This window comes from Symphodus melops, assembly GCF_947650265.1.
Source record: "Symphodus melops genome assembly, chromosome: 1".
NCBI lineage: Eukaryota > Metazoa > Chordata > Actinopteri > Labriformes > Labridae > Symphodus > Symphodus melops.
In genome coordinates this window covers 53347424-53366889 of record NC_136691.1, presented here as the reverse complement: position 1 = coordinate 53366889, position 19466 = coordinate 53347424, and the positions used below count along the sequence as shown (strand labels likewise).

Sequence of the window (19466 nt, the reverse complement as noted above, 5' to 3'; positions counted from 1 at the left end):
GCATTTTTTTTTTTCCCTCCTCTTTTGCAATGAAAACAGCTGAGCCCTCTCTCAGACGCTCTGTGAAAGAAATGGCAGTGCATTCCTTGCTGCTTTGTAATGCTGTCATTTATCACAGCATGTGGACCATTAGTGTGAATCATTTATTGTCTTTGGCGTGCTCAAAAAAAATCCCCCCCAACTCTGGCAGGTCTGTGTGAAATGAAAGGAAGGTTTAAATATTGTGGATATTGATTGAGGGGCCAAGTGTTCAACAAAGCAGCCTGTGTTTGTTTTGTGAAGCAGCTGAAGCACCTCCTTAAAAGCAGTATTGTTAGTGTGAGTGTAAAATCTTGTCATTTTTACATTGCATGTCTGCAGCCCTGTACCTTAACCTTGCAGCTAAGTGTTTTTCCTTGTGTACACTTCTGAGGTGACAGAGAGTGGGAGAAGTCAACATATGCATGGCTGACTTATTGCACAAACTCTGTAATTACCATGTCAGTGTTGCTGTAGTAATGCGGCGAAAAAGGCCGTTTTACAAAGACGTGGCACCAACTCCTGAACGGCCTTCCTCCCTGCTGACTCACAGGATGCTTTGGCAAAAGGCCTCCCACACACCACTGATATGATTACTTGTGTTGTTGTTGAGTGTCCCGTCTCCATTTTTTTCCCCAATGAATAGAACAGATAACTTAAAACCAGTTATTTATATGTAAAGGATATCCGCAGCAGCCTAATGAAACTAGTGTTTGCAACAAGCGTTTTCATTAAGTATTCATTATGAAATCCATGCGTTATCCACAATACTTTACATTTTAGTCTTGAAAATATTGTAAAATGCTGTTTTTATTACCTCTATTTAATATTACAGTCCTTATGGTCAAGGCCAGAAGCTAATGCTTTATTTTTAAGGTTAATTTGGAGGCCTTTATTTAGAGACAGGACGTTGGATAAAGTCAGACATCAGGGACAGAGAGCGAGCGGGGAATGATATGTGGGAAAGAAGCCAAAGGTCAGTTTCATATCTAAGCCAACCTTGAAGCACTTTAGCCTCTGGACATGGATGGTGTGCACAAACCGCTTGACTACTGTCACCCCAAGCTCATGCTATATGGTGCTCCATGGCATGGCAACGTTTGGAAACCCCTTGGCTGACCCCCCCCCCCCCCCCCAAAAAAAAAAATTTCTACAGACTCGAACAGTGGCACTCAAACTTGCACACAAATACACAGACAGAAACAGTGACACACACACACACACACACACACACACACACACACACATACACGCATTAAGTCCTTATGGCGCATTTGTTTTGTTTTTTATGTTTTTTTAATAGTATTGCTATTTTTTGTATTTAATTGTCATGTTTATTGTTATTCTTTAGTGCTTTTTTTTAAATGCACTGCAGGTTTGCACTGTTGGTTGAGGAGATTGCAATTTCATCTGTGCTGTATGTTTAACATGGGGCATATTTGACAATAAAGCCTACCTACCTACCATTAAGACTTCTAACAAGGTCAGATGCCAATCAAGCGAGTAAGGTATCACCTGCAGGTGAAGGAAAGGACATCTAAGCGTATTCTGCTGTCCTAACGTGTAAGTGGAGGCTTCTGTGGAGTCTCCGTGAGGCTACAGAGATGAACCTGTCTGCTAAAAGTTTTCACTGTGATTGTGGGATGGTTTAAAGCCCTTCATCAGGTGAACTGACGGACCTGGCTCTACCAGACTGGGATAGGAGTTCTATAATAAAGCTAGGGGCAAAGTCATGGAGGACAAACAAAATCATTATGCATGGGGTTTGGTTTTGAACGGGGAGCCAGCACAGGGAGGAAATTATGGTTGTAATGATTTTCTTTTTTTTGTGTGTCTACATAGCAGTCTGTTGTTGGCATTCTGAATAACTGAGTCAGGATGATATTAAGTCCCACTTTGTCTCTCTCTCCTCAGACCTGAAGAAGTCCTTCGAACAGGAACCTCTTGGAAAGGAAGTGTCCCTGGAGCAGGAGGTGCTGCTTCAGTGTCGCCCCCCGGAGGGCATACCAGCTGCTGAGGTAAGTGCACTTTTATTATTAACATCAACAAAAGAACGACATGGTGTGATTTAAGAAGAACGTTTATGTGACCTAAGATTCGACATTGACAGAATATAACAAGATGAAAAAATAAGTTATGATCCAGCGGAAATAAGTTTGAGCGGTCAAAGAAATGTAATGTGACACTTCATGATATTGGAAATGCGTTGAACCGTGAATGACGGACAGCAGACCAGAATATTTCGATGGCTTCTCCTCTCTTTTCACTCGCTGCAATAAGCGGTGAAAGGCTGTGCTGATTGAAAAAACATCCCGACCACGTCTTTAGCTTGATATCTTTACAAGTGTTTTGTCTAAGGTAAGGACTAATTGGACTGTGTATCTCAAATCAAATAACACGTTTCAATTAAGTAACTACAAAACTGAGTTAAAAGAATAAATTGGACTCGGTCAATGTTTTTTTTAAGCATAGCTGTATCAGAGGTTGGCAGTAAATTAATTCACCTTTCGAGGGTTTTGAAACATGTCTCCAATGTGTTTTCAGAATTAAAGAACTTTTTCTCCCCCCACTCAGCTTGGGGGGGGGGGGGTGATTAGGAAAACAGCCTGAATCCTGTTTTGAGCGACAGTTGCTTGAAAACGCTTCAACGAGGTAACTCAGTCGCAAAGATCCAAAGTTTAAACTTAGACTTAAACATCCCCAGAGAGCCAATTTGAGCTGCAGAACAAGTTACATGAAGAAATCTCAGCGAGTGCAGAGGCTTAGCCTATATTGCTGTGTAATTCTTTTTTACCGGTTGATTGCTGCACTCCCTTACTGTACCTGAGCTCTGCGGGAAATAATGAGGGTAATTAATGAAAGTGGATTGTCTGAATTCCTTCAAAAGGACTAAAAAAAAAAAAGAGTGCATGCTACTGTTCATTAGTATAGCATGGGAGCGCTGAAAACTGAGTGGAGGTGAATATAATTGCATTAAAAGAAGGTGAAGGCTTTATTACATGTTTGAGCAACCTGGTAATAATCACGTTATTCTTTAGGTTGTTTAAGTGATTCACTCACTGCCTCTGATAAGAGGCGTTGACTTTGTGTGGTCAAAGGTGACGTCTGAACAGCTGAGGATTTTAAATATACTCATAAATACAAGCACGGTAAACACATGCACACTCCACACTCCCCTCTCATTGTAAGGTAATATTGTCTGCCTGCAGTATATTCAGTCAGCACATCCTCATTTTGTTCACTCATCAAACGTGTTGCAGAGTAAACATCCACTCAGGGAGAGCCACACACGTCACCTCGGCTCCCCCGGGCCCTTAACTACAGAGGAGCACGTCATTCACAAACCAGATTGTTCTTTATACGTTCCCCATTTAATCTGGCTGCGCTCCCACCTGAATGGATAAAAAGACATAATTTCATTTAGTCAGTCACTGGGGGAGATCAGTACAGCCCTTGAAGAGGGCTGCACTACTGGATAAGGAGCCTCTGAATCAGGTTTCACTCCTCAGGTTTTGTTAGTCGTTTTCAATTGCACCTAAGTACACAGCTCCCCCGAGGGAGAGAGAGGGAGGAGGAGATACTGAGGAGAGAGAGAGAGAGGGGTGAGGGAGACGTTCAGATGGACCGGCATATAAGGAAGAAAGAAGAAGAGGTAGAGAAGGAAAGGTGGCTGCGATTAAAAAAGGATCTGTTCCTGTCCTTTCACTTGTAGAAATCTGTCATTCTTAAAGCTCATTCTTAATGTTGTGTTTGTATGGATTTTGGCGCCCCCTGTGGACACATCAATAAATAATTAGCTAATGTTGTCTTGTACATGTTTAAGTAGCCATCTCTTCTTGAAGCGCAAGAATCAACCTTACAGCAACGTTGACACACAAACATGGAGGCTACTTTGAAATTGTTTCTCGTTTAGCAGCATTTACAATCCTGATCAGTTTTCTTCATCTTGAAGACAAATCTCCTCGACAATGACTCGTTACGACTGCTGCCTGTCTGACTTTTTTTTTTTTTTTTTTTTAAATTGAGACCAGTTTTAACACGTCACCTTTCAGCACAAAGAGATGCTTACACAGACACACCACTGAAAGCTATTTTCCCACTGCGTTCAATTTGCTACCTTTTCCATTCCTTTCTCCCGTCATAATGGGATCTCAGGGCAAATAGATTGGTCCGTCTCTTCTGTCTGCTGAAACTGATTACAGGGATTTAGGTCTAAAACCTGCTGATGACCTCAGGTTGCCCTGGCTTTGGTTTTTTTTCCTTCTTTGACTTTCTTTTTCTCTCAGTTCTTATCACATCTGCTCTCTCCCTTGTCAGCCTCTCCACACACTCAACAATCATTTAGTTGTTGTTGTTGTTGTTGTTTTGATTGTCAGTGCTCTGTGACCTCTCCCTTAACATGTTCTAATATTAGTCGTCGCGGTTGCCGAGTTGAGCGGTTGACGACTGTTGTAAAGTTGTCAAAGTGATAGGGTTGTTGCCCTGATATGTGATACGCATATCGTAATGCCCAGCTGGCATCACGTGGCTGTCGACATGCCGAGCCGAAAAACCCTTGACTCCATAAACATACATTCAAACACACACAGACACAGTTTACATTCGTATTCGCACAGCGTCCGTCCACACACGCTCACTGCAACACATGACAGGAGTTGCACTAAAGGACAGATTAGCCTGGGAACATTTTAACTGCTGCACAACTGTTAGCCTTGAGAGGTCAGGGTCAAACCAATTGAAAATCGCTAAGAAAACGTCCACACGCCACCATTATTTCCTTTTCACTTTACTCTGACATGACAGTTCATGTCATCAGTCAGTCTTGTCTTCTTGTTTCTTTTTTCTCTCTTTCAATCCAAAGCTCCGAAGAGACACAATTTGAAGTATTGTGAAATCCTTGAGAAACATCCAAATCTCTTTAGACTGCAATAGAAAGCCTTTAAAAAGCTGCCGGAAAGCTATTGGATTCAGCGGGGAGGGTTCAACAGTTCAAAACGAGAGGCTTTATGGACACAGATGGTGAATACAGAGAACGTGCAACAAGTACAGAACAATGTTCACTTTCGATGAAAAGTGTTTCCCATCTGATTTGATTTCTTCCTGGTTTGGCTTATATTTTTGTAAACTTTTTACATGTCTGAAAATACCTTTCTCGCCTGAGGTCTTGCACATCGAAAAATTCTCAAAAACCTCAGGTGAAAACAAGCAACATACTGAAACTTTCAATCGGGCTGCAGTGGACTTTTTCCTCCGGAAATGTTGCGAGGTTCATTAGGACGTGGAGGTCAGCGAACAAGCCAGCAGTCTGACAGCAAGAACACACTTTATCTTGAAACCATGAGAGTAGGAGTGACCCAGCAGGGGAGACGAAGCCAGCAGACAGCGCAGAGCAGGTGGGGTTATAGATTTGTGTGTGTATGTCTGTGCGTTGTATATGTGTGAGTGTCTATGTGAATATTTGTCTATGTGCCTGTCTGCGTCTGTCTCCGCGTGTGAGTGATTAGCCCAGCTGCAGTGAAATAAACACATCAGTGTGTGGTGACAGGCCCTCCACGTGTCTCACTCTAACACACACAAACACACACGCACACACTCAAACACACACAGCTTTAGACAGTAACTGGATATGTGTCTGGAGCCGGGTCAAGTTCTTGTCACATTCTTAACCTCTCCATCCACAGCCCCAAATAAGGGCGAGCTATTTTCTGGATAATGTCTTTTAATAAATATATCCATTATTTGACTGTGTGTCGTTTCCATATGTGAATACAGCCAGAAGTTAAGACGAAAACATGGTTTTTTATTCACCTCATGCATCGTATTTGGCTCTGACATTATCCTTAGGGTGGGAGTCTCAGGTGCTGCTGCATAGTGTACATGTATTGTCCAATATTTAAGGTAGATTATGGCATCATAAAGTTTTACCACTTCCCAGCTGATCAGCATGAGAATAAACACTTAAAGAGGAAATCTGGTTAGACGTGAACTTTTTATTTTTAAACATGTTAAACGAGCGTCTTAGCTTCATAGGACAACAGCAACATGTGAGAATGCATCAGCTCACGTTACTTTTCCTTTTCCTTCTGTATCTTGTAACATTATTATAACCCTTATTTAACCAGGAAAAGAAAGTCATTGAGATTAAAAATATGTTTTTCAAGAGTGTCCTGGACATAACAAGCAGCAACACAACATAATAAATAGTGTTTTAACCTTTGCCGACAATAAGACAAAAGCTAATGTAAGTAGGTTAATCAAGTACTGTCTTGTAATATAAGGAAAATCAAACCTGTTTTGATAACCATTAGATATATTGTTGTTTCTTGTAACATTACAATTTTAATAAATATTTGACCAATTTTAGCTGCATTAAGACAACATCAAATGTTAACTTGTACTTATGAGCTAGAAATGTCTGAGATTGTACACTGTATTGAGGAACAATTAAAAACCCAATACACTTTGAACTAGACTCTATGAGACTCGATGAGACTTTAAACGTTTCCTTTTGTATCTCGTAAGATCTGACTGAACTAAATAACTCTTCAGCTACAATTAGACAACAGCAAATGCTAGTATCTCTCTTCAAGCTAACCTCCAGCTTTAATTTACACCCTTTCTTTTGTATCTTGTGACATGATAGATAGATAGATAGATAGATAGATAGATAGATAGATAGATAGATAGATAGATAGATAGATAGATAGATAGATCTATCAAGCTAACCTCCAGCTTACCCTTTCTTCTGTATCTTGTGACATTAACAAAGTTCGAAACCTCTTAGCTTACCATTAGAGAAGAGGTTAAAGTTAGCATTAGCTATATGCATAGCTTAACATATACTTTAAGCTAAGATTTAGTGCCTTCACCCTTGTATCTTATTGATTAGATTAGCCATCAGGCTATTTCTACAGGTAGCTAAGAGTTGCCATTTTTTTCTGGCTGGATGCTAATGAGAACAGTTTTGCTTTAGAATTACACAAGTGGAGTTTAAACTTGAGCTAGGGCCAGTATACCCTGAAATACCCCTGAAAGACGGCAGTATTTGTGTTTCTAAAACTTAGCATAACTAGTAGCTGTTCAGACATTGACAGCTTCATTAAGAAATGTTAACATTTTGGAATACATTTTACATAGGCTATATTTAAGAAATCATTGATTGTTAGACCTCGTGGCTACCGGTTCTTAGCTTAGCTGTGTTAGCCTCTGTGCTCTGTCTGTCAGCACCTGTGTGTCCAATCAAACTCCAAGATCGTTTGCTCTTTCTGACATTGTTTTCTTTGTTTCTAGATCTTTGCTTGTGTCGTACTTACTCCTTAGATGTACGTCGCTTTGGATAAAAGTGTGAATTGTATGCAGTTGATCACATCGTACGACGTTGTGCGACACAAGTCTTCCCACCTCTAAAAACACACATTAATCCTCTGACCAACCTCGTAGTGCGTCTTTACGTTTTGCTTTGTGAATGACTGTCTGTCTAGCTGTACCAGGGATAAGTCTGGACACATGCATTTGTGTAATTACCCATGTGTTTGCGTGTGCTTGTGCTTGTGTTTGTATGGGTGTGTCTCTGTGTGCATGAACGACTCGTTGTGATGTAAATCACAGCAGACTTTTCTGTCAAAAGGCATCAGCGGTTTGGTGTGGCCAAACCCCTAACGGCTACCTCACTCTCACACTCGTAGAGTTTACTGTACACGGACGCAGTAGATTTCAGTCCCTGAAGTCACCATTGTGAATGTGTCATGTGATGACGTTTACTAGCAGAATCTTGCTGGAGGTTATAGCATCAGCACTGGTCGAGTGCTTTGAGTGGACAGCGAAGGTGACAGTGTGAATTAAACTGTCGAAATAATAAGACATTCTCTTTTTCTGTAGCCAGAGATACAATCAGATATGTTGAAGTCCTTTAACTTTTAACAGCAACAGTCACTTTTTTTTCCTTTTTTTTTTTATAACACCACAAAATAAACCACTTGCATGTTCTGATCCTGTTCACATTCAAAATGCATATTCAGCCAGAATATACTACCAAGTCTTCCATCTAAATCTCTGTCCATGGATTTGAAACCTAAAAGGGTCTTTTTCCAGGATATAAATATCTAGCAGACGTCACAAATGTGAATTTTTGGACGTGTATTTCTGAATTTACAGAATTGAATGAACCTGAAGGGAATGAGAATAGTCTATAAATAGAACTTTAATAACAAATAAAGCTGTGCTTCTTAGCTTTACAATATGTGTGACCACAGCACCAGGGGAATTGAAATCATTGTCATCCTGTCCATCTCTTCTCTAGAGAGAAACACACGTGTGTGCGTGGTCCTGTACACACAAAAAAACAATTTACGTAATGCTGCTTCCCCGATAGATCCTCACCTTAATCCTCTTTGAGCGAGCATAGTAAGCCCCACGGCTCATCTCCCATCACATTTTACCTTGATCCTCAACCTCTGTCAGAAATCATCAAGGTAATCCACAGATTAGTCAGCAATCGTTTTTCTATTCTGACTGCCGGGGTGAATTATCGAAACGGTGTTAAGATTATTAAAATGCTGTTCTGATGGTTTATCACTGAGGAGTAATTTACAAATGGAGCAGATGAAGTGTTGTTGTGCTAATAGAGGTATAGTGGTTAGCTGGTGGTGATGTAGAGCGGGATTATGATCATTATCTAATGATGTGTGTGCTCCACAAGTGAATGGATAGGACATAAACGCACACACAATGCACTTTATCACCTTCACTCCTTGTACTGTACATCAGCACCGTCTTTTCCAACCACTTTGTATCTCAGCAGCCTTGAGAGGCTTTTCATCCTGTAATAAGCTGCGTCAGTAAATTCAGGCATTAGTCAGATCCCACTCCAAAGCCAGCAGACTGTGCAGAACTGAATTGGAAATGCGTCTTTTCCATTGCAGAAGCGCTGCCTGGGTGACCAGACTTCCTCACTAATTTATTATATAGACTACTCTCTCTTTCCCTCTTTATTAAGTCAAAAAATAAGTGTGGCAGGATTTAGCACGTCAGTTCCAATCACTGGTTCAGTCGAGACTTCGACCCTGAAGTATTTTTTTCTCTGCAAAATATTCTTTAGAAAATATAGACTTTTTGCAATTATTTTTTGACGGCCGATTTGGGTGCAGTTCATGGCAGGATCTGTTAAAAAAAACACTTAACTCGCATGCTAATCTTGGCTAACAAGTGTCAGAGTTCTGCTATTTCAAAGTTATGACTGCAGTCGCTAACAGTTCATTCACCCGTGGCCGAGGCCGTTTCAGGCAACTATCAATCACAGTCCAAAGAAAGAAGCTTCTCATTACATAAAATCACCCTGTGTTTTGTTTTTTTGTTTTTTACCGACGACTCAACCATCTCCCATCTGAGAGGACAGGAAGTCTGCAGGCTGGTGCTTATATAGTTTTAGTTCTCTGTGGTCTGAGGTTTTGAGTTTTTTTTCAAACATGAGCTTTGTTCTTTTGTGTGTATGGTATGTAAAATGATGAGTGGGTGTGTGTGACTCAGAAGTCTGAGGGTTGAAGATAATGAAGGCTTTTGTGTGGATCCCCCTCTTCGCTCCCCAAATTAGCAGAACCTTCTCTCTCCCCCCCTTTCATTATCTCCTCAGAGGCTTTTGCAAACGCAGACTTTGCAGACTTTCATGTCTTCCAAACAGGAGTAGTTAAAAGGTATAACATGCAAGTTTTAGAGTAGATGTGCAGTAGATGTTTCACCATTCTCCCAGACCAAAACGAAGCTGTTCATTGGCCACATCTCCACACTCTCCCTCAGGACACAGTTTCCCCTCCCTCGCTCCCCTACCTAAAAATTCTGACTGAAACCAGCCATTTGAAGGACAGATCTTCATTTAGATATCTTTTTTTTTTTTTTTTGTCTATTTACAAAGTTTGTTGGTTCTCCTTGACTTGCAATCAAAACGGTGCCATTCTGCCTCTACGTACATGCTGCGTCCTTTAGAGGGCAGAGCTTAAGGGCCGAGTTCAAGTTGGGAAAAAAAAAATGTCTGAGTGATGTATGCACAAGCTGACGTGCCATCCTCTCAGTGTGACCACTGAGCTGAGAACAGCAAAGCCAGAGATAGCTTGACTTCACTCGCTGGTATGACAGATTCAAATGTTGCATTCTATTCTTTTAATTGAGTCAATCTTAATATGCTAATCCCTCACTTTGTTTAAAAATGAACGATCAATTTATCCAGTTTTTTTTTTTTTACTCAATCTTGCACTGTCTCTCAAATTAATTTTTTTCTGATACTTTTTCTTACTTCTGTGTCTCTTTTGTGGTCATTTTGCACTTTCTGTCTCTTTCTGTCACCATCGCTGTCTCTCAGTCTCCCCTCCATGCACCCTGTCTGTCCTGACACAGTTCTTGGACAGCGCTATGGATTGGCGATGACATGACAGTGTAGGGTGCAGACTGCATTGTCAGGCAGCTAGCCGCGTGCTGCCCTCGGCTGTCCTGACAGAATCGACATGGATGAATGAACACGCTGGTTTGACACAGGTTGGGAGAGTGTCAAATAAGAAAAACTCTGTTCTGTGCTGCTCTGTCAAGTTTGAGGAATTGTTGGACCTTGTAAATCTTTTAGGATCTGAAAAAGACTGTACACTCAAAACTTTAACATCCGAAGGTTTCCGTGTATTCCCATACGTCTCAAAATAAAAATAGAGTAAACTTATTAGAAACCTCTTTGCCAAACAATTAAGCAGCTAAAAATAGTTCTCAGTCTTACTGCTAAGAGCTGTGATATAATTTGAAAGGCTTAACTGTGAGAGCAAATTGGGAAGTAAATTCCTCATTTGGGACCCAGATTGAAAAAGTTTAATAAGCCAGGGCTTTGAATAATTGCTGCCCATTAATTGCTTTTAACTTACATCACAATTCAGTTAAGTAGTCTGCAGTAAGTTACTAAAGGAGGTCATTGTCAGAACAATTAATATCTCTCCTAACTGTGAGTGTGATAGTAACACAGACATTATCAGATGATGACCGTGGCGTCTTAGCCGAGAAGATCTTTGTAATGAAATGTCATTTACTCCTATCTGATTCTTAAGTCCATTATTGGTAACACTCAGTCCTCCATTTACTACGACGCAAAATGTGTCTGATTTCAAATACGACTCCATTTACGCTGAGCCATATTAACCGCAATGCTGCTTACACTCTGGAATTGTAATAAATTAGCTTTTCAAACACTCTGCCAAGAAGCTCGTGGCACTATTGATGCTTCGCTGATTTCAGAAGCATAAGTCTGTCAAAGGAAGGATGGCTGCGGGCTACTTAAGGTTGACCTTGCAGAGGCCGATGTACAGCACTTAGAGGTAAGATGCTCCTTCAGTTCTTCAGGGAGCCATAAAGAAAGAATATATGCTGATTATGAAAGCATCTGCTTTCTTTTTGTTGGTGCGAAATGTAAAGTACCTGCAGCACTTTGATGCACTGCTTTGTGGGCCGTGGAGTTTTTAGGAGGTGAAATTTACCAGTCCATTTTGAGTATTCTGTTTGAAAAATGTGTTTTTTTGTGCCTGAAGTATTTAGAATTATAGAGCTGAACGATTATCAGGTCATAGAGCAACGATGTGCATGCCGGCAAAGAGGAGGGATCGCTAGTTCGAGTTATATATTCAGTTTTTCCTCTACGTCACTAAACAAACAGTACAGCTCCTACACCAGAGACATTGGGTTTTTGTCCATTTTGGCGCCCCGCAGTGGACAAAGCAGCCGAACTTATGACTATCCAATACAGTATGTGCAATTGCCAGTATCAACACTGGCAATTCAACATATCATATCATACAAAATATCACAGGAGAACTACAAGATCACGCAGGAATAAAGAGAAAAACATGCAAACAACATGTCGCTGTACTGATAAAAAAGAAGTGATGAGAAAATAGGATCAGGACTCCGTGTATGGCGTTTACTTTGCAGCGAGCTCCATCAAAATAGACTTGATGATTATGTGGAATGGAGCAGAGCGTAGTGGTGCTGCTGCTACGCTCTGGTGACTGACGGCGGTGGAGACGGGAGCATTGAGTAAAGTGGGGGAAAAAACAATGTTTAGGCTTGTTATGTTCTTTCTTTTATGTCATCAACCATTTTTAACAATGTTCTCGATATGCTTAGTTTGCATGTCACAGTGATCTTACAGTATCTTGCAGTACCTTCTGATTGATGACAGCTCCCCCGTCTTGGGCAGCATGTGACTCACATAACACGTCACAGTGTATGCTTAAGCTGTAGCAACAATCTGATGTGCAGTCTGAATTTAACTGAAAGGGGATATCACTTTCAAAATTCAGAGGCTCCATTCATTTATTTCCTTTAATACATGTCTATCTGTTTTTGGTTTTTTTTTTTACCAAGCTCATATTTTACACTTTACATCCTTATAACAAAATGCTACAGTGCCAAACACGGAGGTCTCGTATAGTTCAGCTGACCCCTCTAATAAAGCAAAGCTGATTTTGTTATTGGCTGGTTTTAATAACACTGGAGAGCTGGAGAGTCAATTTAAAAGGATTAGCGAGGCCCCAATCAGCTCAGAGCCTCTTCATGCTTTAATGATTATGGAGTGTCATCAGTACTCCTACACTGTACACTCAACCAGCTCTGACACCGACACACACACACACAAACACACATGTTAAAAAATGCACTTAAATGACTGGCACGCTTCCACAAATCTGTGTTTTAATGATCAGGTTAGATTTCCAGCATGCATGCACTGATACATCTTAGTGTGTGTTATAACATGATTTGAATGTGTGCAAAAGCTTGGATTTGAGGAGTACTTAAGAAATGGACTTAAGGACACTTAAGGAAAAAGTGTTAACAAAAAAGTTAATCTCATGTGTCACTTGTGTATTAATATGGACAGCGCCTCTGTATCTCCTTTCATTGTATGCAGTGAGGCCAGCGTAATCTCATGACGGTAGTTTACATATCGAAGTCCTTCCAAAAACATATCAAAATAATTGTATCCATTATTGTAAAAAAATACATACAAAAAAGTTCTTTAAGCGATTACGTGTTCGGCTTCAAGCGTTTCTTCCGAAACATTTATCAATTAATTTGAAGCTCTTTGGGCTGTTGATTTCTAATGTCAGTGTTCGGGTTGGCCTTGTAGTGTGCATGGCAATGTTTGAACCACCTCCATGAATACTGACGGTCCCCATTCAATCACACCATTATATTGGAGGTCGCAGGCTGAAAAGTTCTGAGGCTTTTGTGCGGTCGCTCCGAGCACTAAAGTTGAAAGTTCTTCAAGGGGGGCGCTGTTTACGTCATTGGCCCTCTTTTGAAAATGTAGGACATTCCTTGTATTTACCTCCTGCGGATCGTATCTTGTACCCGCATCCTCTTCCGCTCCGTTTCTACTGGGTGAAAAAACTCTATCTCAAATATAAAACATGCAGCAAAAGGTCTCGTTTATACAACGGTTGTTGTCAACAAACTATTGTCATGGAGACAAGACAGACGTGTAGCGCTTTTCTGCCCAGAAAAAAAAAAAAACCGCGAGGTGGACACAGGGCCTAAATCAGCATGAAAAGAGCTGTCACGACAGAATGAACGTTTGACAAAAAAAAAACTCCCTCGTTTGACCCGTGACGTATACCGATGCCAGCCACCAGGGGGAGCTCTAAATATTTCAGCTTCACTCCCAGGCAGCTGTCATTCTGTCCATATTAATATACAGTCTATGATATTGTGTAAAGGTAGAAAAAAAGGTAAGAATCCTGTCACTTTGTTTTCATTCACACATTGTTGAAATATTGTGATTTTAACATGAACCTGTTTGCAATCACAGACACCACTGGTGGGTGAGTGAGACAAACAGAGGACAACACAGGTTTTGTTTTCCATCTCATGATTTCTACCTTAAATATGCTTTCTTTTGAGTCACCAGAGCAGCTTGAATACTGCGAGAGTGCGACAGACACATTGGATTTTTTTCTGATTGCCGTCATCCTGTAGAAAGTCTTCTGAGGACCAACCTTTTTTTTGTCCTACTGGGAGTAGAGTCAGACATAAAAAGGGAAATTAAATGTAAATTATTGAACCACAAAAAGTCCAAATAAATCACAGACAGTCTTGGTCTAACGGATTGTTGTTATTTCTTCTGACACATTTTCCAATTGCTTTGGCTAAAGCACAGCAACCAAAGAAAACAGAACAATTTGACTGAAATGACTGAGCTATAAATCTCTGCATGGAAAGTCCAAAAATGGAGCACTCTTAAAGTAGCTGATCTCCAGTCTCCATAAAAGCGCTCTTTCTTAGATGAGTCAGACATGATACTTCACAGGTGTTCTTAAGGTCATGATGCTGAACCACTTCAGCAGTCTGAGTCCTGTGGTTTCTTCTGCACTCTCTCCCATCGCTCCGACTTTCTCACCACTCTTGCTTTCTTTATGTCTTCCCCTCTGTCTCTGCCTCTTTTACATCTTTCCCCCCTCCTCCGTCTCCTGCTGTAGCCATCAGCGATGTTAAAATACTTACTGAGCAGAAGGGTTTGGACAGAAATGTGAAAAAACAAAAAAAACATCACGGCTCCGAGGTGCAAAGAAAGCAACAGAGACACACATACACAGGGCTTCAACACTTTTACAGCACTGACCCGTAACGGTGCACAGGGCTGTTCTATAATTTAACTAGCTGTCAATCATTTCAATACGGGGCCAAAGGAAACAAGGAAAGTCAGTCAGACAACACAAAGGCTTTGAAGTACTCCAGGAAACTCTGTGAAAAAAAAAAGTCCTGTGTCTGTTTTTAACTGGGTACACGCTACACAGATTTTGACCCCATACAGGCAATCGTAACCAAAGTCCCATTTTCAAAAGGTTCTAAAGAAGGTCTTGGAAGATTTTCCTGTGGTGTAAGATTTGTTAAGAGCATAGACGGTAAATATTTTTGGGCAAAGCCCTCGTGATGTCAGCACTCTGTTCCTGCAGGGGGCTCCGGAGGCTCATCGGCAGCAGACGCCATGTTGGAAATGCTGTCTCAGACTAACTTTGAGAGAGTTTTAAGCCTCTGGAACTCTTTTTTTTTTTTTTTTTTTTTTAAATCTCTTCTACGTACAGTGTGTGCTGGTGATGATGATAAGTAATCAGACCTATTTAATTTTGTACCTGGCTGGAAACGTGTAAAAAAAAAAACGTTTGCCTGTTGTGCAGTGAGTGTTCTTCTCTGACCGAAACAGTTTTATACACAAGGCCGTCCCGTCCGCGTACACATTATGATACAGCTGGTGGGACTCAATCATTGCAGACAGTCATGACTCATAGAGACATTCACAGAGACTTGATATCTGCTGTATTTATGTGTGAAATGTCACAGTGATTTGTCCACGTCGACATCCAGAGCTCACAGATTAAACATACAAAAACAAAAGAGACATCAAGATTATTTTTTTTTAACTCCTCTATCTTTGACTTCTTCATCTGTCACTCTCACAACATGATTCCCATTTGAACTTCTCCACGCTGAAATCCGAGGTGTCGATTCTGAGTCTGACTGTTAATAGGTCAGCGTGTGTTTGGGGAAACGTTTCCCCAGCACGTCTGAGCCGTTGACTAGATTTGGATGTTTCTCAGTCTTCCTCTGATGATTTCAGCCCTGGGGCTCATTTCAACTTTCCATCCCCTAAAACTCTCACCCCAAACTGTCATATCTGTGTTTTTTTCTCCTCCTCCCTTCAGCGACCAGCTCTGCTATCACAGTCCCCCATGCATTTTCATCCTCACAGCTCTGAGTGTGATTCTGTTTACTCAGTTTGTTTGTTCTGGGTGTTTTTTTGTGTTCATTTCAATTTCCTGTTTTCTCCCTTTCTTTTCTTGTCTCCTTCCAAACTCGGTAAGCAATGACTTGCATTTTTAATTTGGACTCTGTGAAAAGACATGAATTCATGATATTTCATAATGCCAGTTAAGGAATAATGAATGTATGAATGTGATGCGTCCCTGATAGTGTTTTTGAAGATTTTAAAGGAGACTGAAGCTTATTACAAGTGAAACTAGCTTGAGCACACACACACACACACACACACACACACGGCATAAAGAAAAGTATTACCATATTCTTCCACCTCTGACACAAATAAGAAACAGTCATAAATTGATCCCCTTGGATGAATGTGTCAAAATGGACGTGTTTTTAATAATTTAAGATCAATGGTCATGAGTTCTTTAAAGGGATAGTTCAGTATTTTTGAAGTGGGCTTGAATGATGTACTTGTCCAGAGTAAGTGTATTAGCACCGGACACGTTGTTCAGCTCTGCCTCTCTAATGAAGAATGATAAAGGCTATACATTACAGGTCGGAATGATTGCTCCAAGAAATGTGACTAATTTTAGAGGAAGAAAAAAATATCTAAAAATTAAAAATGAAGCTTCGCATTTTTTTTCTTTTAAATCATCACCCCTGGATACCTTTAGCTTTATGTTTTTCATTTTTTAAGATCCTATCTTATCATACAAGAAGTCCCCTAATATAGTATAAAGTTTTAAACCACCTACTCCTGGATCTTATAGAAAAATGACTTTTTAGGTCAGGTAGAATCTGTTATATTTGTTCTCACTCGCTTCTGAGGCTGCAACACCAGTTTAAAAACTACTAAAGATGATGGATGAACAAAACAGGCAAACAAATATTTTGGACGCCCCAGTCCAACAGGTGAAGTCTGAGTGTTTTGTGAAACATCCTTGGATTGCATTTCCGATTCTCCAGCCGGTCTGTCTGTGTTTTGTGACACGTCATAGTTTTCTGATCTTTACTTCCAGGTCACTGGTCTTCTTCTACACCTCCTTCACCTTTTAATCTTCTTTCTTCCCTCCATTTATTCTCACAGAACACCTGAGCCACGTCTCAAAGTGCAGCCCATCCATCAGTGCAACTCTGTAAAGCCTGGTTCTTTGATGCGAAAGAGAAAACATAGAGAACTTTTGAGAGCTTGCAGTTGCAGTACTTTTTTTTTTTTCACCCATGCACACATGTTTTGACACAAGGACCTCTGGGTAACAGATAGCCCTTACTAACTTCCTCCTAACTTTAGTCTGTTCCTGCTCTCCTCTGCATTCCTCGCATGACTTTCACTTTCATCTCCATGTTTTCCCAAGTGTTGCTCTAATGAATTACCCCTCTACATCTTCCCCACCGACTCCTTTTTCTCTCCATTCAGCACCCCAGACTCCCTCTTCTCCCCCCCTTCATTCATTTTTTTTCCCTAATTGTTGACATAGCATGGAAATTCCAAATTGGCTCGGCTCTAGCCTCGGCCTCCCTTACCTCCTCATTACCTTTTCATTTGTCCTTTTCTCCCTCTCCACGGGCTCCCGCTCTCCCTTCCTCTGGTGCTTCCGCTCCCTATTTGTTGACATTGTCGGGTTAGCTTTAATGGATCACCCACAGATATCTGCTGCTAGCCCTGCACTCCCTGTTTCCTCCTCCACCGTAATCACCGCCCCTCCTAACTCGCTCTATCTTTCGCTCACCGTTCTCCACCACTGTTGAAATACCTTTTCTCTCTCCGGCCTTCTCTGCAGATTGTTCCCCATCCATCTTTCCCGCTCTCTGTCTCTCCACTCCTGAATGTTGACATGAGAGGCTGAGCCTAATAGATCACTGTGAAGCATCTGCACCTGTGTTAAATCTCAGAGGAAGCACTGCCTGTGTGTTTGTGCGCCTGCAAGTGTGTGTGTGTGTGTGTGTGTGTGAACCCTCGAGAAGCCACTGCAGGCTTTCTGTTCAGCACATCTGTGACCTCCTTTAGTGCTTCCTCTCTTTTCCTCTCCTCTCCACCTTTTTCTTCTCTTTCAATTCACCTGCTGCTACTTTTCTTACATCCTTTACTCTTTATCGTTTATTAGCTTACATTGCAGAGTAGAACCATTAACTTAGTTGCCATGTTCGTAGTTATTTTGGTTCCTAAAGAACACGTGCTGAATCTTGCAAATTCAAAACACAAAGATATGAAGAGCACAAGTAAGAAAAAGTCCTCTTATATATCATGTGTTTGTGCCATGCATCATTCAGTTGAAATGTACAAAGGTGCAGTGGAGTAGTAGATTATAAATAAAGCCTCTGTAGGCCCATCCCAGCCCGACTGGGTGTCCTCTAGTGTCCCAGTTCTGTCTGTACGGGACACCTTGGAGAGCGCGTTGTAATTCCTCACACTCTGCTGCACATCGGGGATTCTGTCTTTTATATACATGCTTCCTCCTCGATGCCCAGCTACATTTGAATTCCTAGAGGTACACGGCTCTTTTAAAGAACATTCTCGTAGTCCTTGTTCTTTACATGAACAAGACCTCTGAGATTTCTCCGCTCTTGCCCACACATTGAATTAATCCTTGCAGTTTCAGTGGGTAACACAGTAGAGGATATACAGATTTTTCTTCGTTCAACCATGACGTTTAAGAGTATGCCATTTAAAAAATGTTGCCTTGACTGAATATATTCTCCCCTGTGGTTTTAAAGTCTGTGTAGAGCAGAATCATGGGATAAGTTGTTCTCTCTTATTAACTTTTAGGCTCTTTTTTGTTTTGTTTTTTTTTCTTTTTTTTTGGGGGGGGGGGGGGGGGTACAATTGGGCTCAAAGACACAACGGGGTTCTAGAGCATAATCCCGACCCCCCGAGCGATACAAAGATAGAACAGCAGTTAGAGCTTTAGCGTCTTCAGAGCACATTCTGCAGCCTGGTTTGTGTTAAAATGGTGACTTTTAGCAGAGCACATGCAGAAAAAGGGCCGAAGTCGGATTCAAACTCGCGCCTGCTACGCTGAGGACTGTTGCCTCTGTACATGGGACACATATCATAGCCACTAGTGGCACCCATGACATGACATCTTTTGAATTATTCCTTTGTAGAGATGACATTATTAAAGGTGGACGTTCTTTATATTGTGAAAATCGAATAAAATGCCTAAGTGGGTATAATTTATGTGATAAAAGGAGATCTTGATTGAAGAATAAATAAAAACTTAAAATGTTACAACTTTCAAGTTCCAACACCATTTGTTTTAATCCAAGGTGTCTTTCAGACCATCAGTGTGCGCAGGTCGACTGGCGACCCAGTTGTGTCAGTGTTGTTAATTAGGTCTTTATGTCACTCGCCTGGATCTAGTTAATTAAGCTGTCAGAGCCTCAGAAATCCCATGATGGCATGCACACACATCACGACACACACACGCCCACACACACACACACACATGCACACTTTACCCACTTCCATCCTGTATGTAATTGTGCACATACATATATAGCGAGTGACCTCAAGTTGACCTGCACAATCTGGCCAGTCTGCCCAGTCCTGGCATGTACTGTGTTGTGGTCGGGACTCGGTGGCGGCAGTAAATTCCCCTCAGTAGCAGTGGGCAGCAGGATCGTCCTAATCACCTCCCAAGTGGAGTGAGGATGCAGACAGAAAC

The 19466-nt window shown here is 41.2% G+C and overlaps 1 protein-coding gene across 2 annotated transcripts in view; it reads left to right on the top strand.

The window, feature by feature from the left end:
- Nucleotides 1–19466, top strand: part of LOC306828405 (netrin receptor UNC5C-like) — a 209507-nt gene that overhangs the window by 123544 nt on the left and 66497 nt on the right. For both annotated transcript variants that reach the window (XM_079350869.1, XM_079350868.1), the window contains exon 4: nt 1933–2036. In XM_079350869.1, the coding sequence (XP_079206995.1) occupies nt 1933–2036 (104 nt within the window). The remainder of the gene's footprint in view (nt 1–1932; nt 2037–19466) is intronic.